Source organism: Rhincodon typus, chromosome 5, assembly GCF_021869965.1.
Source record: "Rhincodon typus isolate 14 chromosome 5, sRhiTyp1.1, whole genome shotgun sequence".
Classification (NCBI taxonomy): domain Eukaryota; kingdom Metazoa; phylum Chordata; class Chondrichthyes; order Orectolobiformes; family Rhincodontidae; genus Rhincodon; species Rhincodon typus.
The window spans coordinates 115,727,918-115,755,778 of NC_063336.1; the positions used below are offsets into that span (position 1 = coordinate 115,727,918).

Consider the following 27,861-nt stretch of genomic DNA (forward strand, 5'->3'; position numbering starts at 1 on the left):
TTGATTGTGAGTTTATATAAGCCAGCTTTATTGAAATTAGACCAAGTACAGTATACTTTAAAAATATGCACAAAAGCAGTTGTTGGTAACAAAACGAATAAAATAAAACCACAATGCAAAAAGATAAACTTAAGTCAATATACTACTAGAGACTATTGTAACCAAGCATGGAAATAAATGGTGTGAGTTCTGTGCAGCTAATTTTTTTTTTAAATGGGAAGAAAGACGTGATTTTTACAACAAAATACTGAAATAATCCAAGTGCAAACTACAGATGTCATTGATCATTAATGGCTCTGACTATTTCTTTCATGCTTGAGTTAAAGGCAGCATCATTTAGATATTTTCCAAATCTCAGTTGCTAGGAGAACAGAGTGGAAAATTACCTCTTGTTTGTTACAGATGTTAATCCTATGAAGGACACATTTTTATACAACTCATTTATTACTCCTAATTCTAAAAGAAATTGAGGTATTAAAATTTGATATCAGTTCCTTACCTGTTTTTTTAAAATTTATTCATTCATAGGATGTGAGCATTACGGGCTAAACCAGCAATTATTGTCCATCCCTAACAGGCCTGGAGAAGATGCTGTGCTGCCTTCTTATACCCCATGGACTGCAGAATATTCAAGTATACCCACAGAGGTATGGGGGTGGGATGGGTAATTCCAGTATTTTGACCTATAACACCCATTAAATGAGAGTAGTACTGACCAACAGATAATCATTGTTAGACACAAAATAAGTGACAATTTACTTAGAATCTCTTGGAACAATCTCCAATCAGGACAAAAGATATTGTACTGCTTCTATATGACATTTACATTTCATAGAGTAGCCATCTTTATGGTTCTTTAAGTGTGATTGCTAATTTAGGAAAAGTTCTGTTAGTTGGGAACTCTGCTGTCATTTTCACACTCCTTTTTGAAATAACTCTTCAGAGGCTAGTATCCCATTACCAGTCACCCTTTATGTACAAATACATAGTTTTTGACAATAGCACTGCATCTTGCTGAGTCAGACATTCTGGGGCTCAATATCGCTGAAATTTATCCTTTCATGTCAGCCAGGTTTCCCTGACTGGATCAGATTAACAGTCCCAATCAGGGAAATCATATTCTATGAGGTCCAGCTGACTGATGTTATTACAATCACTAAACATTTATTCAGGAATTCACAGAAAAACAGGTTTTTTCAAGACTGACATCATCTCTAATTGCTTGTTAAGTGTTAAGGTGTTAAGTGAATGAACTAATCAGAAAACCTTTGAAAAATTACTTCTGAAGATTTCTCACTGTTTTAAAAGAAAAATCATTCACAGGATGTGGCTATCACTGACTAAGTTAGTACTTATTGCCCAGAGGGCAGTTAAGAGTGAACCATATCGCTGTTGGGTCCATAGTAACATGTCGGCCAGACCAGGTAAGGATGGCAGTTTCCTTCCCTAAAGGACATTAGTGAACCAGATGAGCTTTCCTGCAACAATTGATAATGTTATGCCGTCATTAGAGTCTTAATTCCATAGAAGTTGAATTCAAATTCCACCATCTGCCGTACCTAGGTTCAAACCTGGGTCCCCGGAACATTAGCTGAGTTTCTGGGTTAAGTGTCTAGTGAGAATTCCATGAGGCCATTGCTTCCTCTAATATAGCAGTTCATGAATGGATAGTGATTACCAAGGTACAAAAACACAGAGGAACGTCCAATACATTTGATTTACCGAACCATCTCAGGCATCCTAGTCCAAATGACTAAAAAAACAAATTTTAACAAATCTATCACACAGCATTCATTCAAAACATTCACTTCCAAATGATATCACTTTTAGAATCAATTGCACTTTACAATTTTACAATCCAAAATGAAAACAGGAAGTAATGGAATATTTTCCCAAGATTCACTGTTTAATTCCTGGACAATCTTTTCAAACTCCCCCAAACTGTTTCATGTGTAATGGTGTCCTGCACCGTGACCCTAGACTTCTGCCCAAATATTGCAATACTTTGTGAGATAATCATAAATGTAAACATGTATACAACTGCAGGCAATAAAACAGACAGCAGATTTGATGCACAACAGGAGGAAAGAGCAACATAGTGACGAATTTTCTTTGCATTCTGTAGATAAATACAGCATTGAACATGGGACCATTGGTGGGGGTTACAGTTATGAATCCCAGTCTTTCAGAGACCTAGGATAGTTGCCACTTGTTAGTATACTGAGGAGAAAATAATTAAAATATATGGTGCTATGTGGTTCCTAAAAATGAATTCATATATCACATACATTATTGGTCTCCACCATACTTATACCCATTGCTGTCTTGTGTTCCCAGCACACATGTTGCATAAGATTCTTTCCTCCAATTTAACATCAACTGCAATGTAGTGTCAAAACTTGTTTAAGCCCAGTAGTGCTGAGCAATGATATCAGGGAACAGAGTTATTAGTTATAAGAGGGAATTGGAGGAACTGAAACATCTTTAATTTAAACAACAAAATCGGATAAATAAGAAGAATTATTTAGGTGGATGAAAACAATTTCTTCTCTGCGCGTAAAGGGCAAAGACCACACCGAGAGTTTACGAAGGAAAACATTAAGCACTAGGGGAATTCAAACATCAAGGGATTGAGTCATATGAGACCTGTTGCTCAGGTGCTGTGTGGTCACTGAAGGCCTCAAAATGGTGGACTAGGGAGGAGAAGAGACTCAACATTGGGTAGCATGGGTGGACTGTCAGCAGAGGCGAGCCACTCACCATATTGCTACTGTCGATGAAGATTCATTCTTTACCCCTAGTGAAAGCAGGCATTTCACCCTTTACTAATGTGAATGAGAGGTCTAAACTCACTTCGCAGAAGTGGTTTTCCCAGCACTTTGAGAAAACTCTGATCATCGATTAATTTTTTTTTAAAAATCAAGGCCAAGTACTCAGCACAATTCATTGCAAGACTGGAAAACTTTGGTAAAATCTGAAAGGACTGTGGATGCTGTAAATCAGGAACAAAAACAGAAATTGCTGGAAAAGCTCAGCAGGTCTGGTAGCATCAGTAGAGAGAAATCAGAGTTAACGTTTCAGGTCGAGTGACCATACCTCAAAACTCCCTCTGAGGAAGGGTCACTCAATCCAAAATGTTAATTTTGATTTCTCTCCACTGATGCTGCCAGACGAGGAAAATGTTGGTGATCGCCTGATCATTCTGTAAACTTCATGTGGCTTTTAAAAAGAAAAGCTACCTCGAATAATTTCAAATGGTTCCAGTTTTAAAGAGAAAGTAACGCAAGATGTTCATTTCTATGTGAACAAAATTGCTTCAAGACTACTGTGCTCAAATTAAATACAACATGAAAATATTAAATTGACTAATTTCATGCAGTCCTCCTGCACCTAAGCTAGACAATATAAAAAACTGAACTGCAGCGTTAGAAAATGTGAAAAAGAGGAGGTAAACATTTGTCTAAGTGCTTTGATGAATAGACCCCACTGAATAAAGCCAAATTTTGATCAGGATTGACATTTTTTCACATTGCACTTACAGGTAGCATAGAATGATGCAGCACAGGTGTAAACTATATATATATATAGGAGTTAGTTTATCCTGCTCAAGATTAACTTTTTTTTGGAGATTCAGTTATGGGGGTGCTTTTGTTGTATTTCTGCCCCATGCCATAAGGAACATGTGCTGCAATTGTTCCCAGTGCTTGTGCTCCTTTAACATGGAACATCTGGTCATCGAAGAAAATGTGAGGGCGTATTTTTTCCAAGAGTGGTCCTTTAGGTGCCCCTGCAAGGAAAAGTGCTTCATCAACCTCCAGGCCCCAGCTGCGAAGAGTCTTTAAAGCCCTTCCTCCAGAACTTGCAGCACTTCGCGCGGTCACCAGGTAAGTCCTGATGGGACAGTTCAAACGCAAGTCCTTGGCATGGAACTTCTTCTGAAGTTTTCCTAAAACTTCCAGAAATCCTTTGAGAGGACCCTGTGTGCAAAGTAAATGAGTAAATTAGACCTTTCAGAAACGATTGCGGGGTAACGGTTGCTAGAGCAGATATCTCGAGCCTCTACTTAAAGATAATTTCTCATTTTACACTTCTGTCATCCAAGGTAATTGCTGAATCAGTTACCAGTTATTACCTCAAAAGTATGTCTCTTTACTGCTCCTACCACCCCATGTTCTTTCAAGTCAAAACCAATTTGGAATAAATGGAATTGGCAGCTCTCCAAAACTTCTGCAAACTACCTAAAGTATAATAATGTGAGAAAGATGTTGCTTTTTACTTTGTACAGAAAGGCAATCTAATGATAAAATACACATTAATGCTTCACTTATATTAAGTGGCAAACTCAATCTGATGGGGTGGGGCAAAAGCAGTTTTATCTGATTCAAAATAGACAAAATATTGTTTTCTTTCCTCTTAATGTTCCTCTCATTTGATGATGGGAACTTCAGTGTCTCTCTCTTTCCCAACTGATTTATAATCGTGAATAAAATATTCCTTTCTAGATTTCAGCAGTTTCTTCCCTTATTCTGGAAAATGATCTTTAAAATTTGAATTTCCCACTCCATACAGTGAGGGAGATTGTGCGGTGGATGTTAACATTTAGCGAGGGTGGAGTTGGAGGGAGGAAGAGGTGGGGAGGTGCAACACAGTGGGGGAAAATGATGTTCTGTCTAGAGATCTGAAGCCTCAAATCTCTTAGTCACTTCCATGCCATTCAGTACCCACCACCCCCACCAAATTAAAATTGATCTTAGATCATTTTAACAGAGTGTTACGATGCTCACATGATACCCTGCGCTGGCAAGCTCTCCAGGATGATGCCTCAGGTGGAATTTTCTCCAGAAACCTTTAGAAGCCTTGTGGAAATGGATTCTGTTGCTACTCCTCTATTCCAAGTACATCAGGTTTCTGTCACATGTGCGAGTTTCCATGTCAAGACTTTCATCACTTGTCTTATGGTCCGTAAATAAGAATTTGTATCATTCATCTTAATATCCACATTTCAAAGGTCTTTATTTTCCCCACAGATCTTTACTGATTGTCTATATTTCTGAGGCATTTAGAAAGTTCAATAGAAGTATGGAATGTAGTATCTTATGAGCTTTTTGCTTGTTACAAGCTTATGCTTTTTTTATTGTTAACACACCATTCAACTTCACAAAATTACTCCCAGCTATCTTTACCCGTTACCTAACTATTGCATCATATTAGCCGCAGAGTATGTAGAAAAGTTGGGAAGTCTCAACAACCCTCCCCTCAACAAATAGGCTGTAAAGCATGGTTCCTCGGTGGTTAACACTGCTGCCGCACAGCGCTTGGGACCTGGGTTCGATTCCAGCCTTGGCGACAGTCTGTGTGATGTTTGCACATTCTCCCCGTGTCTGTGTGGGTTTGCTCCAGTTTCCTCCCACAGTCCAAACATGTGCAGGTTAGGTGGATTGACCATGCTAAACTGCTCAGAGAGTCCAGGGATATGCAGGCTACACGGATTAGCCATGAAAACTGAAGGCTCATGCGGATAGAGTAGGGGAACAGGTCTGGATGGGATGCTCTTCAAAGATCAGTGTGTACTTGATGGGCCAAATGGCCTACTTCTGCATTATAGGGATCCTATGAAAAGTGTGGGCAAATGCCTTTTGCCTATAAAGAACAGGGTCTTTGTCAATGTATGTAACTTCTAGCCTGTGAAATGAATCACACTACAAACCTGAGGCTGGAAGAACACAGCAAGCCAGGTAGCATCTGGATGAAAGGAGCAGTCAACGTTTCAGGAAGGGTAATACCCGAAACATTGTCTGCTCCTTTCCTCCAAATGCTGCCTGGCCTGCTGTGTTCTTCCAGCCTCCTGTTTGTCTACCTTGGATTCCAGCACCTGCAGTTTTTTTTGTCTCACACCAAAAATCCAGCTGATAATCTTAAATTGGTTTCCGGTGTAATTTTTTTTTTAGCATAAACAGAATTATTTAGTAAATGTTGCTGAGTAAGAAAATCATATAACAGAAAGCAAAGAATGACAGATGCTGGAGGTCTGAACAAAAACTCAGCACATCTGGCAGCATCTATGGAGAAAAGGCAGAGTTAACGTTTTGAGTCCTGTGACCCTTCTTCAGGAAAATCCTATATGCTGGTCACTATATGGACTAGGTTTTGAAGTATGGGCTGTTTGAGCAGACAATATATGCTGCCACTGTGGGCAGTGAAAGGGCTGTGTTGTTTGACATGTTCTGCCAGTTACTGGGGCATATGGCTTACCTGGCATCATACTGGCACTGAAATTCAAATGGCATGTTATTCATTTGAAAGGTTGGCAAGCCATCACTTTGGCTTCATGGTCACATTCTACTGAATGAAAAAATATGACTTGTGTCCTCCTGTAAAGTTAAAAACTTCATCTGTTGCTCCAGTGTTAGAGATACCTTCCCCTACCAGAATAGTCTCAGCTGGGCTGGGAATATTTCCTGGACCAAATTTCTAACTCTGCTATGACGGTCAAGGTCTCACTGTGGTTCAGTGGTTAGCACTGCTGCCTCACAGGACCAGTGACCTGGATTCGAGCCCAGCCTCAGGCGACTGTGTGTGTGCAGTTTGCACTTTCTCCCCATGTCTGTGTGGGTTTCCTCCCACAGTCTAAAGATGTGTAGGATAGGGTGGATTGGCCATGCTTAAGTGTCCAAGGATATGCAGGCTAGGTGGATTAGCCATGGGAAATGCAGGGCAATAGGGTAGGGATGTGGGTCAGGGTGGGATGTTCCTTGGACTCGATGGGCTGAATAGCCTGCTTCCACACTGTAGGGATTCGATGGCTTTAAGAGATGTATTTTATCCTTTTTTTAATGGAAAAAAAGCCGACTTCTGTCTCAACCCTTCTTCAAAAGAAAGGACAAAATACACCTCTTAAAGCCATAGTACTGCCGCTGTATTGTGTAAGTGTCATCTAACCTGTGCAAGTGGCTTGTCCTCAAACTTCAGCTCATGTTCAAAAAACGTATCTAATCCTTGAGTCTTCACGATCTTTTCTGATTCGTCAGAGAAAAGAACAGCATCTCCATCGAATGCCACCCTGAGCTGGTGATCTGAAAGCTGCAGGTCCTTTTCACTCTGAAACATAGTCGCTGCTGCAATTCCTGTGTACAGGGAAACGAAACAAGGAAACATGTTATAACAGCCTCACTGCTAAATACAGGCCTGTCACAAACACTGTATACCACAACAACTGTACCATATTGAACAATACATTTCACTCAACACTGCCAGTGTTTTTCAGTGTTGGAGATTGGGGCTACATGATATTATTAGGTCCTTTTCAAAAACTTCTAATTGTAATCCAAAACCTGTCACATTGAATATACTTGATAACTGACTCTCCTGAAATTCGAGATACTTTGTATGTCACTGGGGAGTGGGGGGTGAACCACGCAGGAAGCACAGAAACAGACCCTTTGGCCCAACCAGTCCATGCCGACCATGTTCCCAAACCAAACTAGTCCTACCTGCCTGCGTTTGGCCCATATCTCTCCAAAGATTTCTTATTCATGTGCTTATCCAAATGTCTTTTAAACATTGTCTGTACCCGCATCTACCACTTCCTCTGGAAGTTCATTCCACACATGAACCACTCTCTGTGTAAAAAAGTTCCCCATATGTCTCTTTTAAATCTTTCTCCTTACCTTAAACATATGCCCCCTAGTCTTGAATTTCCCATACACTAGGGAAAAGATCTTTGCTATTCACCTTATCTGTGTCCGTCATGATTTTATAAACCTTTATAAGGTCACCCCTCTGGCTTGTGTCATGTACAGTACATGGGCGTGTGCACAATGTTCTTTCCCTTTATAAGCCCTAACATTGGTGCAGGTCCTTTCATCACAAATGGAGTCCCACTCAGAGTGTGTGTGGAACCAACTCCTTCCCCTTGGCAGGCTTTCAATTTCCAGCACAGTGCAAGGTGACCACTGAGTGCTCTCCAGCCAGTGGTCCACCTGAATGTACTGGTGATCCCAAAACTTCCACATCCCCATTATAGAACTCCTTCTGTAAGTCCCACAGCCTTCATACTTCCCCAGGCACTCACCCGACTCACCTACGTGCACTAGCACCTATCCATGTCTCCCATCTAGCTCCTGGCATGGGAGGTAATTGTGCCAGGTGTGGGTGTTCCTCCCCCAATCTGCTTGAAGCCAGGGTGCTCTTCACTGTGGACAACCCCTGCACCCACACAACCCCCTGTCCACCCCTGCGGTCCTCTATGCCTCTTTGAAGACAGTACTGTCCTTCCACCTCCTTCACAATTAGAATCGATTCTTCAGAGCCTGTGGGTCCCAGTCCCAGCGACTGACCTAACAAGTGTTAACAGTCACTGTTGTCCATGAACTGACTGTGACCATCTTTCATCTTAGCTTCTGTGGATGGTGCCAACAAACACCACCTCCTTGAGTGGTCTGATCGGCCAGTGAGATGTATCCAGACCCCTCACTGATACGTGTATATCTTCCTCAAGTCCAGCTACCGTGTAGGCACAGCGACTACTGTGACCCACTCCCCAGGCACTGACTCCCTGACCGGAACCACACTGAGCAGATCCATAGATGTTACACTGTGCTTGTATCAGAGACTGCCCCTGAATAACTGTATTGGGAAACCCTGTCTGACTGGAGCTTCCATTGACTCCAGTGAGGACTGCGCCCCTAGGATTTTGAGACATGTAGATTAGTTTTAGATTTATTGTCGCATGTACATAAAAATACAGTGAAAAGTGTTTTTTCACATGTTAAATGCTAAGTGTCGCCATGCTCCACCACCATCCTGAAATGCTGAATATAAAGCAAAGTTTTACTGCAATAGAGTTCATCTTTCTCTGTCCTTCTTGTTCCTGTTCCGCTGCTCCTCCAGGCACTGCTTGATGTCGGCTGGGGTCTCTGTAACAGGCTCCAGGGTCTCGGTTACAGGCCTCTGTCACGGCCACTCCCGCGACATCTGCATCCCTGCTGGAGCCACGGGACTGGGGGTACATGGGTTCCATACTTCCTGTTCCCTATCCGACGCTTCTCCAAACACTACTGCAGGCCACTGGTCATTGGGATCCTCCACTGTCCCTTTCGCTGACGCTTCCTATCCTTCAGGTGTCCGGGCCTAGCTATGGTCCTGGAGCCTCAGCCTAGCCTGCGGATCCGGGCTGGGGGGGTGTCATCCCGAAACCTGCTCCTCGCTCGCCAGGAGACTCCGGGCTCAGGTGGAGCTGTGTCTGGTGCTGCTGGAGGCCTCTTTCTTCAGCCACCACTCTCCGTCTTTAAAGGAAAGAAAATGAAGAAAGAAACAAAAAAAAAGGAACGAGGGCAAAAGTAAAAAGAAGAAAATAAAAAGGGAAAGAAAGCAGATGGGAGAGAACGAGCCCAGGCTCAGCGCTGCTACTCTGTCTCCATGTCTGCTTGGTGCACATGCAGAAAACAGAGAAGCAGGGGTAGGCCATTCGGCCCCTCAAGACTGTTTCACCATTCAATATGATCATGGCTGATCATCCAGCTTCATGCCTTAATCCCCCCTTCTCCCATATTCCTTGACCCTTCTTGCCCCAAGAACTTTATCTACCTTCTTCTTTGGCCTTAACCACTTTCTGTGGTTCCACAGGCTCACTGCTGTCTGGGTGATGAAATGTCTCCTCACTCACTGCTGACACATAGTGCAGGAGCGAGACTGACATGGCACGTTGCCATGCAGCAAGACGGCTGTCCAATTAACGGCAAACTGTTGACCAGCGAGGCAACCCTGCCTAGTTGTGTGACACTGATCCGCACAGCAATACAAAGTGATGAATGGATGCTGTCAGCACACAATTTGGTGCTAAGTGAGCAAACACCGAGAGACCAACTGAGCAGCCCAGAGATGCAGCCTTGCCCAATCCATGAGCTGGGTTCATGTCCCTGAGCGCAAAGTATCCTTGCAGCAGCCTTTCTATGCTTGTTGTGAGTGAGCCCTACAATGCTAGTCTATGCTTCCATAGTGCAGTGCCAGTGTTTCAGAGTGGTGACACAATGGTTGTCAGGGATCTACAGATGCCACATATCAATGTCTTTGCAAGGGCGGAATGCAGCTTATACCTTTATTCATTTTTACCTTTAATCATTCACGGGATGAGGGCGTCGCTGGTGAGGCAGCATTTATTGCCCATCCCTAATTGCCCGGAGGGCAGTTAAGAGTCAACCACATTGCTGTGGGTTCTGGAGTCACATGTAGGCCAGACCAAGTAAGGATGGCAGTTTCCTTCCCTAAAGGACATTAGTGAACCAGAAGGGTTTTTCTGACAATCGACAATGAACTCATGGTCATCACTAGATTCTAAATTCCAGATATTGATTGAATTCAAATTCCACCATTTGCCACGGTGGGATTCAATCCCGGGTCCCCAGAATGTTACCTAGGTCTCTGGATTAACAGTCCAGCAATTATACCAATAGGCCATTGCCTCCCCATTATACTTGTGGATTATGCCCTGGACTGGAGGCAGTTTGGTTGCATGGGAACATGAAGGTCATTCTAACAAAGCAGCAAGCATAATCCGCTAGTTACCTGTTCTAGTTTCAACACCTCGTTTTCCCAACATCAAGCTTGTTTTGTAGTAACATAGCTGCTCTAACAGGTCAGTATAATGTTAGAGTATCAACCTTGGACCTTGCGCCCAGGTCTCTGGTTTGTGACTGGAACACTCAGCTTTCTGGTGTATAATGGAACAGACTGAGCTACAGCTGACATTAATGTATCCTAGAACCATGGGCTCACATGGCCTGGGCATTGGATTGTCGAATGGCACAGGGAATTGGTTTTGATTCAATCCTTCACCTTCAAATGTGTGATCTACAAAATTACAGACAGTCACAGGGAAACTGATCTTTCCAGGGATTTCAAGGCATTAGAGGGATAAAGATTGGCCAGAAAGCCTGGATAATTCCCTTTCTTCAAAACGGTGCTGCAGGATCACTTACAACCATCATGATGGGGCAGTCTCAATTTAACACCTTATTTGGCATCGGTGATAGTGCAACACACCCTTGGTACAGCACTGCGTGTCAGCTCTTGGCTTTTTTTTATTTTAGTACATTTAAGTCCTCAATTGACTTGAATTCTCAAGCTTCTGATGCAGAGATGAGAATTCTCCAATGGAGCTAGGATGTGTGTATCGGAAGCATGGTGGGTGAAGAAGCAAATTGAAGCCATTGAACACTCAGATCTGCTGTGAGATTCTGCTGTTTTATTAATCTGACTTGTATATTTTGTAGTGCCTGCAACTGACCATGTAACTTGCTGATTTTCTTTGTTACAAGGGCAGTACTTTCTCATGACTTGTGGAAGATTTGCCATTTCTAAATCTGTCTATGTCTGGTGGAAAGCAGTGATTGGAATGTCTGCTACTACAGAAGCTAACCCTAAAATATTCCAGTAACCTACTACTTATATCTATTTTCTCAGCCAAATGCAGTATAATATTTAAAGCAATGCAGTATAATACTTAATGCAACTTAATTGTGGAGATATTAACCCTAAATTTGCTGGATTAGCTGAAATGAGAAAATGACATGTAAAACCTGCTCCAAAAACAGAAATTGCTGGAGAAACCCCGTTGGCAGAATCCTTAGGAGCACTGACATACAGAGGGATCTTGGGCTGCAAATCCACAGCCCCCTGAAAGTGGCACCACAATTGGATAAGGTGGTACAGGAGATGTAAGGCATGTTTGCCTTCACTGTTCAGGGCACTGAGTATAAAAGTTGGCAAGACACATCACAGCTGGATAAGCCTTTGGTTCTGCCACATTTGGATTACTGTATGCAGTTCTGCTCGCTACCCTATAGTAAGGATGTAGAGGCTTTGGAGAAGGTGCAAAAGAAATTTACCAGGATGTTGCCTGGATTGGAATACATTAGCCGTAAGGAGAGGTTGGACAAACTTGGTTTGTTTGCACTAAAGCGTCAGAGGCCAAGAGACGACCTGATAGAAATATATAAAATTTTGAGAGGCACGGATAGGGTGGATATTTGAAGTCTTTATCCCAGGAATATCAAATACCAGGGAGCCATAGGTTTAAGGTGAGAGAGGGAAAGTTTAAAGGAGACAAGTTTTTTTTTTACACAGAGGGTGGTGGGTGCCTGGAACATGCTGCCAGGGAAGCTGTTAGAAGCAGATGCAAAAGCAATGTTTAACAAACATTTAGACAGACACATGAACAGGCAGGGAATAGAGGAAAATGGATCATGTGCAGGCTGATGGGATTAGTGTAGAAGGGCATCATGGTCAGTGCGGACATGATGGGCTGAAGGGCCTGTTCCTGCTCTGCACTGTTCTAAGTCTGGTAGCATTGGCAGAGAGAAGGCAGAGTTAACATTGAGTGATCCTTCTCCAGAGCAGTGATGGGACTTGAAATGTTAACTCTGTTGCTCATTCCACAGATGTTGCCAGATCTGCTGAGTTTCTCCAGCAATTTCTGTTTTTGTTTCTGATTTCCAGAATCTGCAGGTTTTTTTTATTATAAAACATGCTCTTTTAAAAGGTCAGTTGGGTGGATATTGACCTAATCACTAGAAGGTAGCTGTTTCCTATGCTTCCTGATGTGTTATGGGTTTAAGTTGTGTGTTGTAACTCTTGATAGTGTGCTTGGCTGAGTTTTTGCTCAAAACAAACACACTAGATGTGTGATATACTGTATCAGTAAACAAAGTTGTTGAACACAGTGTGCTGTGTAAATTTCATTTGGTTGATTGGGCAACACAAAAACCGCAAAGAAATACCTTATAAAGAACAACCTGAATAAGCTGAACTACAGTCAAGGTTTATTAAAACTGAACATTAAGCCTCTTTACAAAAGAGCACTTGTCCTACTGAAAGGAAGATTAACTGGACCATGGAAAACGTTACACCCTTGTGATACTGGCCAGTAATCAATCACTGAAGACCGAACAGTGTTGAAGGAATTTAGGGAAATGTGCCTGAGAGAGATAGTTAGCTTATTTATCAGTGGCTGAAGGTTGAGACAGAACTGACTGATCACAAAGAACATAGAACAGTACAGAACAGGAACAGGCCCTATGGCAAACGATGTTGTGCCGAACATGAAGCCAAATTAAACTAATCCCTTCTGCCTGCCCTTGGTCAATGTCCCTCCATTCCTTGCATATTCATGTGCTTAGCTAAAAGCCCCTTAAATGCCCCTATTGTATCTGCCTCCACCATTACCCCTGGAAGCATGTTCCAGACTCCTACCACTGTGTAAAAACGATGCCCCTCATATCTCCTTTGAACTTTCCACTTCTCACCTTTAATGCATGCCCCCTGATATTACATATTTCAACTCTGGGAAAAGGACTCTGACCGTCAACCCTATCTATGCATCTCATTATTTTATAAACTTCTGTCAAGTCTCCCCTCAGCCTCCACCATTCCAGAGAAAACAACCCGAGTTTTTCTAGTCTCTTCTTTTAGCTCATACCCTCTAATCCAGGCAGCATCCTGGTAAACCTCTTCTGCACTCTCTCCAAAGTCTCCATACCCTTCCTGTAATGTGGCAACCAGAATTGAAGACAATACTTGAAGTGTGGCCTAATCAAAGTCTTATAAAGCTGCAACATGACATCCTGACTCTTGTACTTAATTCCTCGACCAATAAAGGCAAGCATACCATACACCTTCTTTACCACCCTATCTACTTGTGTGGCCACTTTCAGGGAGCTATGGACTTGAACCCCAAGATACCTCTGTACATCAGTGCTCTTCAGGTTCCTGCCATTAACTGTATATGTTTCATTAACATTTGTTCTCCCAAAATGCAGCACATCACACTCACTCGAATTAAACTGCATCTGCCATGTTTTCGCCCATATCTGCAACTGATCTATATCCCACTGTATCCTTTGACAACCTTCTACACTATCCACAACTCCATCAATCTTTGTATCATCTGCAAAATTACTAACCCATGCATCTACATTTTCATCCAGGTCATTTACATATATTGCAAACAGCAGCAGTCCCAGTGCAGATCCCTACGGAAAACCACTAGTCATGGGCCTCCAACCTGAAAAACACCCTTCCACCTCTACCCTCTGCCTTCTACAGGCAAGGCAATTCTGAATCCACGCAGCCAAATCACCGTGGATCGCATGCATCTTAATCTTCTGGATGGGCCCATCCTGAGGTCTATTATCAAAAGCCTTATAAAATCCATGTAGACAACATCCACTGCTCCACCCTCATTTATCGTCGTTGTCACCTCCTAGAAAAATTCAATAAAGTTCATATCCAATCACCTGTAAACCTGGTCACTGCAAACATTGCACAAGTAAGCCTTTTCTGTATTATTATTGCTGTAGGATGTGCCTTGCTTTAATAAAGAGGAAATGGGTATTCCCCATTGTTGAGCCTACCTTGGGTTACTGATATTCTGAGTAAAACCGACAGACCAGGGAAGGTTAGACTGAAAACCAACGATTTCCTTTCACTTATTCCAGGATTATTTAAAATGTAGGAGCAAATTATTGCAGATGCTGGGATCTGTACTGAAACAAAAAATGCTGGAAATCACAGTAGGTCAGGCAGCATCTGCGGAGAAAGCAATTACCTTGCTCTCCCTCCATGGATACTGCCTGACCTGCTGGTGATTTCCAGCATTTTTTAATTTAAAACATATTTTCTTTCCTAAAAACTTTGTTCGGGCCGTTTTCACTTTTTCACCCTCACATATTTGTTCCATGAATTTGTTGTTGCCTTTCATTTCTGTACCCATCTAACATTCCACACACTAATCACCTTGAACTAGAGGAACAAAATGATATCATTACCGATAGGATTATTAAAAGATTCCTGCATGACACATAGGTACTTAAAGGTGTGTTACCCACAAAACCTGCTCAATTTGTCTGACACAAATCAAACAGAGGATATTTAAAGTACAATGTAGTTCAGTGTTGAACACCAATATGGATACTACATAAAACTGATACAATTAACAGATCATAAACATCTTAGGGGTTTGAACTATTTTAGAAGCATCTTTAACATGATTGAAAACACATTCCACGTGAATCAGTGTTCAAAAGTATAAAGTATGCTGTGGACTTGCAAAGCAATATGAAACCATTTACTGAAACCAATGAAGTATTCAGATCAACAACAACAAAAACAAAGTTGCTGGAAAAGCTCAGCAGGTCTGGCAGCATCTGTGAAGGAGAAAACAGAGCTAACGTTTCGGGTCCGGTGACCCTTCCTCAGAACCCTTTGAGGTATTCATAATGCTTTAACAGAATCCTTACCTGATACACATATATTTCATTTCTTTAAAGAATGCGACATATTGAGAGACACAGATTGAGGTGCAAAGGAATGAGTATTCTTCCCGATTTATGTGGTTTGTGTGGCCAGCTTTCAAGGCATGGCCACCGTTTTAGAACAAATCTGGTGCTATTTCAGTGAAAGTATGCAATTTTAAACTTCTTTCGATATACCCCAGCCCATATCCACAGCAAATAAAGTGGATTGTGACAGGTGAGCTACTGCAACAACCATCAGCATTTAGCTAGCTTTTTAAAAAAATCCAATTGTGGGAAGTGGGTGTCAGTGGCTGGCCAGCATTTATTGCCTGTCCCTAGTTGCCCTTGACAAGGTGGAGGTGAGCTGCATTTTGAACCACTGCAGTCCTCTTGCTGCAGGTAGATCAATTTTGCTCTTAGGGAGGGAATTCCAGGATTTTAACCCAGTGACAGTGAAGGAGCAGTGACATATTTCCAAGTCAGGATGGTGAGGGGCTTGGAGGGGAACTTGGAAGTAGTGGCCTCCCCATGTATCTGCTGTCCTTGTCCTTCTAGATGGAAGTGGCCGTGGATTTGAAAGGTGCTGTTTGAGGATCTTTTGGTGAATTGCCGCAGTGCATCTTGTAGATAGTACACACTGCTGCTACTGAGTGTCGGTGGTGGAGGGAGTGGATGCTCATGGATGTGGTGTCAATCAAACGGGCTGCTTTGTCCTGGATGGTGTCAAGCTTCTTGAGTGTTGTTGGGGCCGCATTCATCCAGGCAAGTGGGAGTATTCCATCACACTCCTGACTTGTGCCTTGTACATGTTGGACAGGCTTTGGGGAGTCAGGAGGTGAGTTACCACAGTATTCCCAGCCTCTGACCTGGTCTTGTAGCCATTGTGTTTATGTGGTAAGTCCAGTTGAGTTTTTGGTCAATAGTAACCCCCCAGGATGGTGCTTTTGGGGAATGCAGTGATGGTAACACCATTGAATGTCAAGGGGCATTAATTAGATTGTCTCTTATTGGTGATGGTCATAGCCTGGCATTTGTGTGGTGCAAATGTTACTTGCCATTTGTCAGCCCAAGCCTGGTCACTATCCAGATCTTGTTACATTTGAACACAGACTGCATTAGTATTTGAGGAGTCACGAATGATGCTGAACACTGTGCAATCATGATGTGACCTTATGATGGAGGGAAAGTCATTGATGAAGCAGCTGAAGATGACAGAGGACACTACCCTGAGGAACTCCTGCAGAGATGTCCTGGAGTTGAGATGACTGACCTCCAACAACCACGACCATCTTCCTATGTGTCAGGTATGACTCCAACCACCTGATACCCAGTAATTCCAGTTTTGCTCGGGCTCCTTGATGCCACACTTGGTCGAATGCAGCCTTGATGTCAAGGGCTGTCACTCTCACCTCCCCTCTGGAATTCAGCTCTTTTGTCCATGTTTGAACCAAGGCTGTAATGAGGTCAGGAGCTGAGTGGCTGGTGGAACCCAAACTGAGCATCACTGAGCAGGCTATAGCTAAGCAGGTACTGCTTGATAGCACTGTTGATGACACCTTCCATCACTTTACTGGTGATCAAGAGTAGACTGATGGGACGCAATTGGCTGGGTTGGATTTGTCCTGCTCTTTATGTACAGCACATACCTGGGTAATTTTCCATATTGTCAGGCAGATGCCAGAGTACAACTATACTGGAACAGCTTGGCTAGGGGAGCGGCAAGTTCTGAAGCACAAGTCTTCAGTACTATTACCGGAATGTTATCTGGGTCCGTAGCCTACACAGTATCCAGTCTTTCCAACTATTCCTTGATATCATGTGGAGTGAATTGAATTGGCTGAAGACTGGTATCTGTGAAGCTGGGGACCACTGGAGGAGGCCGAGATGGATCATCCACTAAGCACTTCTGGCTGAAGATTGCTGCGAAGGCTTCAGCCTTATCTTTTGCACTGATGTGCTGTGCTCTTGGGGAAGGGCATATTTGTGGAGCCTCCTCCTCCAGTGAGTTGTTTAATTGTCCACCACCATTCACGACTGGATGTGGCAGGACTGCAGAGCTTAGATCTGATCCGTTGGTTGTGGGATCGCTTAGCTCTGTCTATCACTTGCTGCTTTCATTGTTTGGCCTGCAAGTAGTCCTGTTTGGTGGCTTCACCAGGTTGATACCTCATCTTCAGGTATGCCTGGTGCTGCTCCTGGCATGTCCTCCTGCACTCTTCATTGAACCAGGGTTGATCCCCTGGCTTGATGGTAATGGTTGAGTGGGGGATATGCCAGGCCATGACACTACAACTTGTCCTGGAGTACAATTTTGCTGCTGTTGATAGCCCACAGCGCCTCATGGATGCCCAGTCTTGAGTTGGTAGATCTGTGCGAAGTCTGTCCCATTTAGCATGGTGATTGTGCCACACAACAGGATGGAAGTTATTCTCAATGTGAAAGCAGGACTTCATCTCCACACGGACTGTGCAATGGTCACTCTTACCGATATTGTCATGGACAGATGCAACTGCAGCTGGCAGATTAGTAAGGATGAGGTCAAGTATGTTTTTCCCTCTTGTTGCTTCCCTCACCACCTGCTGCAGACCCAGTCTAGCAGCTATGTCCTTTCGGACCCAACCAGCTCGATCAGTAGTACTGCTGCTGAGCCACTCTTGGTGGTGGGCACTGAAGTCCCCCACTCAGAGTACACTGTCTTTGCCAAATGGACTGTAGACTGATGTAAAATGACTGTGTTAGGTACACAGGGACAGCAGCAAGCCACGCCCTCCCCAAGCTCTTCTTTCATTCAGCAAGGTCATGATTTATATCTTAACTCTGGCCACCTGCCTTGACTTAGTATTTTTTAATCGTCTTGGTCTGCAAAAAGCTATTACTTCTGATTTGTTATTAATTGAGCTCACATCTGCTCTTTGTGTAAGAGGTATATTTTGTAAGGTTGAGTCAGAGGCGATGAGCGGTCTGCTTAAAGCCAATAAAGTAAACAGCTTGTGAGATCCTGGGGTTTTTTTTTAAAGTTGGAACAATAGAAGCAGCCTGAATGGGTGGGGCAAACTCCCACAAAACCAGGATTTGTAGTTTTAGCTTTTAACAGTTGCTGGGGTCCTGAATTTGGATGTGGAAGCTCTTATTCCTCTCTCTGTTACAGCTAAAAGCTGTGGTTCTCTTCTTGCTACTGGAATTGCACGTAAGACAATCTATTTTATTGAATTTGTCTTTGTCAAGGGTACGTTTATGCGAAGTTACTTTATTGGAACAGTTAATTAGTAGTAGTTTATATATACATATATAGATAGTTTTGTTGAGCATTTTGATAGAGTTACAGTTAAGCAAATTCTTTCCTTTTGTCTTTAGTTTGAGTATTTTAACTGTAGTGTAAAAATAAAGCATGTTTTGTGTAAAATCAAGTAGTTGACCAATCGAATTGTATCTGCAATGCAACACCTTACACTTACCTTTAAAATAAGAAAATTTTAGGGTCTAGACTATCTTCTTAATATATTTTGAGGAGATTTGGTCTGGTCCACAACAGACAGAAAAGAGAAAAAATTTCTTCTCTTAGAGAGGATGGTGAATCTGTGGAATTCTTTACCATGGAAAGCTATTGGCTGGATCACGAACTATATTTCAGGCTGAGAGAGACAGATTTTTAATTTGTGAGGGAAAAGACAGGAAAGTGGAGTTGAGGATGATCAGATCAGCCATGATCTTATTGAATGGCGGAACGGACTCAAAAGGCTGAATGGTCTGCATCTGCTGCGACATCATACGGTCTAATGCAACAGTGCTCCGGTGATAGTGATGGTGAAAAAATGTTAGCTGTCATTATCCTGCCATTTGTACACTTTCTCATTTTGTTCACTTATGTGTTAAAGGTGTACTCTAGGTGTACTCCACCCATGTCACTTCCGTCAGAAAACTCCACAACAGCAGTGACAAGCTGGCAAAACAACTTCCAAAAGACTTCCCCTCCCACCTCCCTCACCACCAAGTTTACACAGGTAGGTGGAGATGGAAGCTCCAGTAGATAATCCCGACTACTAATCGCATCTAAAGGTTAGAGATGTCAATTACACGATAAATAGTCCATAGAATCAGTACCCTTTAGTTTTAAAAGGGCTGAGCACCCAATTTGCTGTAAAAATAGACCTTCCAAACTAAAAATAGTTGGATTCCAGATTATTCTGAAATGATTTGCTCAGGATCATGATATAAATGGTTCAGAAGATCAGGAAAAAGTTAAACACTGAACAAAGAATGTGTACAATGCAACAACCAGTATTTCTTAAGTGTAACTGGTTAAATTAATTCCTTACAGAAACCCTGTTGCTCAAAAACACACCCACCAACACAAAAAAACTAAGCAGTTTAAGTGCTGTTGTTGTACCAATTTTCCCTCCTACAATAGAATACAATGCTGTAATAAGTTTATGTCAGTTTGTTGAATCTGTACCTTCTTCAATTGCTTCTCCCACTTTCTCAGAATCTGCTGAAAGATACAAATTGGTGAGGTATGCTTTCAGATACCCAACTGGACTTTTCCCACCAGTCATACAGAACCTTTCAATTGACAGATCTGTTTGAAAAAAAAGAACAAAGGCAATATTTTTAAGATGCAGCCCACTTCAGGTAGTTTGTTGAGATTATTTTTCAATTTACAAGCATGTATCAGTAAAACATTTTCTAAAAGGTGTATTTAATCACATTCTATTTCAAAACCAGTTATACTAAATGAATTCAGTGGTTGAGAACGCCCTCGACCGTGTCTCCCGCAACTCATCCCTCACACCCCCTCCCCGCAATAACAACCAAAAAAGAATCCCCCTCGTCCTCACGTACCACCCCACCAAGCTCCGGATCCAACGCATCATCCTCCAACACTTCCGCCCCCACCACCAAAGACATTTTTCCCTCCCCACCCTTATCTGCTTTCCGGAGGGACCACTCTCTCCGTGACTCCCTTGTCCGTTCCACACTCCCCTCCAGCCCCACCACACCTGGCACTTTTCCCTACAACCGCAGGAAGTGCTACACCTGCCCCTACACCTCCCCCCTCACCCCCATCCCAGGCCCCAGGAAGACTTTCCACATCAAGCAGATGTTCACCTGCACATCCGCTAATGTGGTATACTGCATCCGCTGTTCCCGTTGTGGCCTCCTCTACATCGGGGAAACTAAGCGGAGGCTTGGGGACCGTTTTGCAGAACACCTACGCTCGGTTCGCACTAAACAACTGCACTTTCCAGTTGCGAACCATTTCAACTCCCCCTCCCATTCCTCAGACGACATGTCCATCCTGGGCCTCCTGCAGTGCCACAATGATGCCACCCAAAGGTTGCAGGAACAGTAACTCATATTCCGCTTGGGAACCCTGCAGCCCAATGGTATCAATGTGGATTTCACAAGCTTCAAAATCTCCCCTCCCCCTACCGCATCCCAAAACCAGCCCAGCTCGTCCCTGCCTCCCTAACCTGTTCTTCCTCCCACCTATCCCCTCCTCCCACCTCAAGCCCCACCCCATCTTCTACCTACTAACCTCATCCCGCCCCCTTGACCTGTCCGTCCTCCCTGGACTGACCTATCTCCTCCCTACCTCCCCACCTACACTCACCTTTACTGGCTCCATCCCCACCTCTTTGACCTGTCTGTCTCCTCTCCACCTATCTTCTCCTCTATCCATCTTCTATCCGCCTCCCCCCCTCTCCCTATTTATTTCAGAACCCCCTTCCCCTCCCCCATTTCTGAAGAAGGGTCTAGGCCCGAAACGTCAGCCTTCCTGCTCCTATGATGCTGCTTGGCCTGCTGTGTTCATCCAACTCTACACCGTGTTATCTCAGATTCTGTGGCATCTGCAGTTCCTACTATCTCTGATACTAAATGAATTCCTGTATGACAAGCTGCAAAATCTGTGAATGAGTATTTGTTCTCTGTTTCATGCAGGTCAAACTTTTGCAACAATCATATAGGTGTGTGCATTGTATATGAATGAGTCATTCCACTTCATTGGTCCACACTTGCACACACCCTGAGGATGATAAATCCACCCAGGTTGATTTGTATTAAATTGCTATTACAGCAAGATATCCATCATGCAGACATGCATTGCACAACTTAGGTGCAGCAAACACAAATTTGTCTGGTCTTACTCCAGGGTTTAGTCTGTAATTGTGGGAATGTGTGTCCTGAGCGCTTATCCTGTATAGTGGTACTTGATGCAGTTTATTGGGAAAAAATACCTGAACTGCATTGTCTCAAGAACTGACATGGTTCAGAAACTGAGTGCCCACAAAGCAAGTGTTTGTTTCTCTTCTGTTTCATTCCATATTTGCTGTTTATTTTTCGAAGTGGGAATTGGAATGTGATCTGATAATTCAGTCAGGTATTTGTTAGCTACATCATAGTGAGAAACTCTGACCCGAGTTTTAACTGCTTCCAGCTGAAGGAAGCAACGCAGGAAATAGTTAACATAAGAGAGAGGTGTCTCATATGCCAATCCATTCAGATTATAAATTCTTCAATTCTCCTCCCTAAGGCAGCTCCAAATCACAATACCACACCTTCTTACATTTAGGGCAAACTGCAGATAACCATACCATCCCAGTCAGACCCAGAACAGATTCACATTAGCTTGCCCAGCTAACTGGACCAACTACCATTCCTCCTCCTACCACTTCCTATCACTCCTCCCCATGGTCAGGAGCTAGAGTTGCTGTGTTAACATATCATTTTAATAGCATGTTGCAGTCTGGAGCCACAGACAGTGATAGTATATGCATAAATTTTATAGAATCAATACAGTGTGGGAGAAGGCCATTCAGCCCATCAAGTCCACACTGACCCTCCAAACAGCATCCCACCCAGACCCACACCCAATTCTTTCTCACAGCTAATCCACCCAACCTGCACATCCCTGGACACTATGGACAATTTAGCATGGCCAATCCACCTAACTTGCACCTCTTTGGACTGTTGGAGGAAACTAGAGCATCCGGAGAAAACCCACGCAGACACGGGGAGAATGTGCAAACTCCACACAGACTGTCTCCCGAGGCTGGAATTGAACCCATGTCCCTGGTGCTGTGATACAGCAGTGCTAACTACTGAGCTACTGTGCCACCCCAAATACGTCCATCACATGGCTGACCACAAATCTATCATACTTTTACTGCCTTCCACTGGCATTTTTGGAAGGAGTGACCAGTTGCTGTTCAATCTGTTTGGCAGTGTTGTGTATGTACCTAGGTGACTTAAGTATGAGTTGGACACAGACACTGGGCTCAGAACTGATAGGGATAAATGTTAGCCAAGTCTGCTATGCTTATGTCCATGAATGAATTAAAAAAGATATCAAACCAAGCAGCCTTCTTCAATATCATCACTATCAGATCAGACTCATTATGTTCTTATGTAAACTATCCTGAGTTGGTACTGTCTACTACTGTGTTATTGGTACAAAATCTACAACGTTACTGATGACGATTATTCTTCGATTGAGCAAAACAAAAACTTGTGATAGTATTTTATTGTTGTAGTGATTGTATAAATTATGTACCAGAATGAAAATACTAGGGGAACAGACAAGAAAGGGAGGCAAAATATAGAAAGTGACAAAATATTTTGCAACACATTGATTTAAAATGAGAATGACCTCTTTCCAACTGAAATGCACTTCCTTAGATATAACTGTATTATTTACATAGTAACTAGCTTTCTGATTTATCTCATCCTTTGGCTGCATAATCTTTTGAGCTACGATTGTTTTCTGGTTTTGACATTGCAACAGTTGATACTCATCTCGAGTTTTTTTTCTTTATACTTCCAGGTTGGGTTCACTAGATGGGCCTGTGTTTTGCATGTGTGACATTGAGTGTCAATGTGTGACCACTGGAGATGAAACATGCACAGGCCAATTGTGCCCACTCTGTTCTGATAAAACCAAAAGCACCTTCGCAAAAATTAAGAAGTGTTTAGTTAATTTCCTTTGAAGTGTTTCAGTGAAAATAACACTAATGCAACACAATAACCACACCCACTACATGTCATGGTCTTCATGGATTTTACAAGTGTACCAAATGGCTTTGGGCTACATCAATGGTGTGTGAATAAAGTTCCAGGTATTTAGTAGCTGAATGCATTCCATTTTAATCAGCATGTCTGATTTCTCATGAACAATGTTTTAAACAGCATATGTCATTTGTGTCAAAGTATCACACCGTTCCATCTTTCTAAGTTACTGAAATTTTATTTCTTTTTTAATTTAACTTGCCTAGCCATGAGTATGCCTGTTCCTGTTCAAACATCTGGCTTTTTGAGTGGTTGAACACAGATTTTTAAAAAATGCATAATTACATATTGAGTAAATATATGGTGACCCCAGAAAATTGCTATTTTTAATTTTAAAATCATCTGTCTTTGAGTACTTTGTAATTTGTTTTATGGGTGTATCGCACAGTGAGCACTAATTATTTTATTGCAAGCATGTACTGACAAGATTAGGTACATCACTACAGAAGTAAAGTGAGCTGACCATAGCAATGGAAAGTTAGTGTGTATAGATACAAACTAAGGAAGAGTAACTACAGGGTAATGAAACTGCAGTGTGTCTGGGAGAAGGCAGCAGAAGCACCAGAGTGTAAATATAAAATAAAATTCAATGTCATCAAAATAAGCAAACATACATAGTTTTTATGAACTTACCGTAGTGATTGATGCTATTTATCAGCCTCACGCCTACTTGGGCATTGTTGTTAGTCATCAGTACAATATCAAATATTTCATCACTGTCAGGGTAAAGTTCACGTAGTCGTAAGTTAACAGTTTCTAGTGCCTGGAAGAAATAAATGCATTATGTTCTTGAAGATGATTTATTGTTCTACAAGTAATGATCCAGCTTAATGAAAGCGGTTTTAAACTTATAAATTTCCTCAGCCTTAAATGAAAACTCACAAACTATCACAGATATTCCAGCACAGAAAGTGAGCACTTGGGTCATTGTGTCTCTGTAGCTGCTAGCTCACCAAGTGTTCCATCCTTTCAAATATTTATCCATTCTCCATTAAATGATGTCATACCTTATACTTTATAACAGTTTTCACGGTAGCACATGTTTTACAAATATCCCGGTCAAAAGGAGAAAATTGTGGGCAGGATGTAAAAGGGATGAAATTATAATGGTCACTATCACTGGAGGAAACTAACAGTCAAACTAATAGGACTAAAGGCCTCCATATATATGTCTTAAAAAAAAACTTGCAGAGCCATTGGTTAGAAAATCATAGAATCTGTAGGGTGTGGAAGCAGGCCATTCAGCCCATCGAGTCCACACCGACCATCCGAAGAGCATCCCACCCAGACCCAAGCCCGAAACGTCAGCTTTCCTGCTCCTCTGATGCTGCTTGGCCTGCTGTGTTCATCCAGCTCTACACCTTGTTATCCCACCCCTGTAACTCTGCTTTCCCATGGTTAATATACCTTGCCTGCACATCCTTGGACACTATGGACAATTTATCATGGTCAGTCCACCTAACCCAAACATCTTTGGACTGTGGGAGGAAAACTGGAACACCCAGCGGGAACCCACGCAGACACTAGGAGAATGTGCAAACTCCACACAGTCAGTCACCTGAGGGTGGAATCGAATCCAGGTCCATGGCGTTGTGAGGCAGCAGCGCTAACCACTGAGCCAACGTGCCGTTATAATCTTCCAAAATACCCTAGATCCGGGACAGGTCCCAACAGATTTAACAACTGCAAACAAAACACCTATTTTCAGAAAAGAGGAAGAGAAGAGAGCAGGAAACCAAAGGCCAGTAAGCCGGAGGTCTGTCACAGTGATAATGCTAAAATCTATTAGTTGTGTAACCAAAAGCAGGAAGTTAAAAAATATATACATTCATGCAGAGTCAATTCTTTATGAAAATAAAATTGTGTTTGACCCTTTTTTAAAAGAGTTTTTTTTCAGGATGTACAGACATGCTGGATAAAGAGGATGCCGTGTGTTTGAAATTCTAAAACACATTCAAAAAGTTGCCACATGAATAGAAGACTATCTAACTAAAAAGAAGCAGAGTCAGGCTAAACGTGTTATTTTCAGGTTGACAAGCTGGAACTCCTGGACTGCCACAGAGATCAATGCTGAGCCCAATTATTTAGAATTTATATTACTGGCTTGGATAATGAGACCAGGCATACTGTAGCCAAATTAAATGACCGGAAGGCTAATGGAATGTTGGCCCTTATTTCAAGGGAATTAGAGTCAGGAAGTCTTATTGCAACTTTTACAAGTTGCTGGTGAGACCACATCTTGAGTACTGCGAGCAGTTTTGGTCCCCTTACTTAAGGAAAGATATTTCATTGGAGACAGTTCAGAAAAGGTTCACTAGGATCATCCCTGGTAGGGAGGGATCGTCTAACGAGTAAAGGCTAAACAGGTTGGGACTGTATTCACTGGAGTTTAGAAGAATGAGAGGTGATCTCATTTGAAACATATAGGATTCTTAAGGGGCTTGACAGGATAAATGCGGATAGGATGTTTTCCCTCATGGGAGAGCCTAGCACCAGAAGGAACAGTCCCAGAATAATGGGGCATCAGTTTAAAAAATGAGATAAGGAGGAATTCCTCCTCTCAGTGGGTCGAGAATCTTTGGAAATCCTTTACAGCAAAGACCTGTGGTGCATAGTCCTCGTGTAAATTTAAGACTAAGACAGATAGATTTGAGAGATCAGGTGGGGAATCAAGGAAAATGAGGAATGTTAGATCAGCCATGATCCTATCACATGGTGTGAGCAGGGGTCGAACAGCTCACTCCTGTTCCTATTTCTTATTGTCTATGGACACAAGATAAGTGGGAAAGCAAATTGTGAGGACACAACAAATATGGACAGGTTAAGTAAATGGAAGAAAAAATGACAGATGGAGAATAATGTAGGATAATTGTGATGGAGGCAGAAAAAAATAAACTATTTATTATTTAAGTGGCGGTTAAATACAGCATGCTGTGATGCAGAGGGGTATAGGTGTTTTTATACATGAAACACACGAGTTCTGATGCAGGTACAATAAGTAATTTCAAAGGCAAGTGGTATGTTGAGTTTCAGGCAAAGCGAGTGAAGTATGAAAACAGGAAAATCTTACAACACCTCTGTCAAGTATTGATGAGACCACACCTAGATTACCGTGGGCAGTTTTGATTATTTCATTTAAAGAGGGGATTTTACTTACAATTGAGAGAATTTAGGGAAAGTTTACCACTGTACATGCATTGGTTAGTACAGGGAAAGGATTATCTTAGGAGGAAAAGCATCACTTAGAAACAGCCCAAATTTTTTGGCAAATATCTGCAAGGATTTTATAAAATAGAATTTGAGAAAGGTACTGACTGAAACATTCATAGTATTCCTAGAGTAGATATTAAAAGATTTTTCTGGGTTTACATTTTGGGAAAATTGCAGCATGTGTAAGCTACACTGCTTTCATTTTTCTGGTTGAATCCTATGAAAGGATTTCAGTGTTCAAAATAACTTCTTTTCCTCTCACAAGTTGCCCACAGTTAACCACAGTGTTAGTCTACCCATTTTTGTAAACCATTCCCTGGAATTTAAAATGCCTTATACCTTTTAAGGCCTCTGAAAATCAAATCTATCTCAAGATTCCACGCCCCCGCCCCCACCCCCACCCCATAACTGTGAAGTACTGGCCTAAATGGACAGTAATGAAACAGTAGCCCACTGTTTTAGCAGCCTACAACACACATCAGTCTCCTTACCACATCTGAGGTCCAATTAATCTCCATCTTCTAGAGAAACATCATCTGCTCAGCTTTCATTTGTGTCATGTTAAGCTGTGCAACATTTGTGGCTGGGACAGGCAGTATAATTTGTTGCAACCACTCTACACTTAAAATTGTACATTGAGGAACTTCCCTTTCAGAGTCAGAGTTACAATGATCGAAATATGTTAATACTAATTCATGTAAGTTTCTAGATGGAAGGGGGAACGACACACATTCTAAAAGGCTGGATGGGATTAACCCGGACATATCCTCTACCTTCACTAATGGGAAAGCCGGCCCCTTCTTCAGGGGCTCCTCTTCGTGTTCCTGTTGGTATTTCACGTAACTTTCCAGGCCTTGCAGTTCATATATCTTTCTTTCTTCCACCATGTTAAAGAGGCAGCGAGAAGACACGGCGATCGTGATAGCATCTTGACACTTGGGCTAGCCAAGGAAAAGGACACGAATTTATAAATCATTGGGAGAAGTTGAATAGGATACTAAATACAAACCCTTTTTTTTGTATCTACTCACAGTCCGCAGTTTCTTTGTGGAAGCTATCTTTTCAAATGCCTTCTGTGCAGCTTTCCAGTCGGTTTCTCCGGCATCAGAACCTCCTCTGACTTGCGGATTGTTTTGAGTGACTGCGCCTGAAGATTCATCCTCCGTTCTGAGTCTTTCTTCGCTCATGATTGAAACAGCTTTAAGAGCTCAGGGATCGTTTGCTGCTGGGGAAGCAAACTCAGCTTCTGGAACTGCAACAAGGAAGTGTCAGTGTTACTACTGGGCGTTCCTACCCC

The 27,861-nt window shown here is 42.4% G+C and overlaps 1 protein-coding gene across 1 annotated transcript; it reads right to left on the reverse strand.

The window, feature by feature from the left end:
• On the reverse strand, nucleotides 1-27,861 carry LOC109917191 (cytosolic 5'-nucleotidase 1A-like). The gene is made up of 6 exons (XM_048597174.1): nucleotides 27,596-27,861; nucleotides 27,338-27,505; nucleotides 23,988-24,117; nucleotides 19,744-19,866; nucleotides 6,940-7,124; nucleotides 1-3,977 (listed from the first exon to the last, which is right to left on the reverse strand). The coding sequence occupies exons 1-6, from the start codon at nucleotides 27,749-27,751 to the stop codon at nucleotides 3,612-3,614; spliced, it is 1,128 nt and encodes a 375-aa protein (XP_048453131.1). The 5' UTR covers nucleotides 27,752-27,861; the 3' UTR covers nucleotides 1-3,611.

What these genes read in the sequence shown, in the direction of transcription:
- LOC109917191 (XM_048597174.1), bottom strand. Translation starts at nt 27,751, where the DNA reads ATGAGCGAAGAAAGACTCAGAACGGAGGATGAATCTTCAGGCGCAGTC. An exon ending in CGGCTTTCCCATTAGTGAAG is followed by an intron (nt 24,118 to 27,337) that starts GTAGAGGATATG and finishes TATTTCTTCCAG; the next exon opens with GCACTAGAAACTGTTAACTT. An exon ending in AAATAGCATCAATCACTACG is followed by an intron (nt 19,867 to 23,987) that starts GTAAGTTCATAA and finishes TTTTTCAAACAG; the next exon opens with ATCTGTCAATTGAAAGGTTC.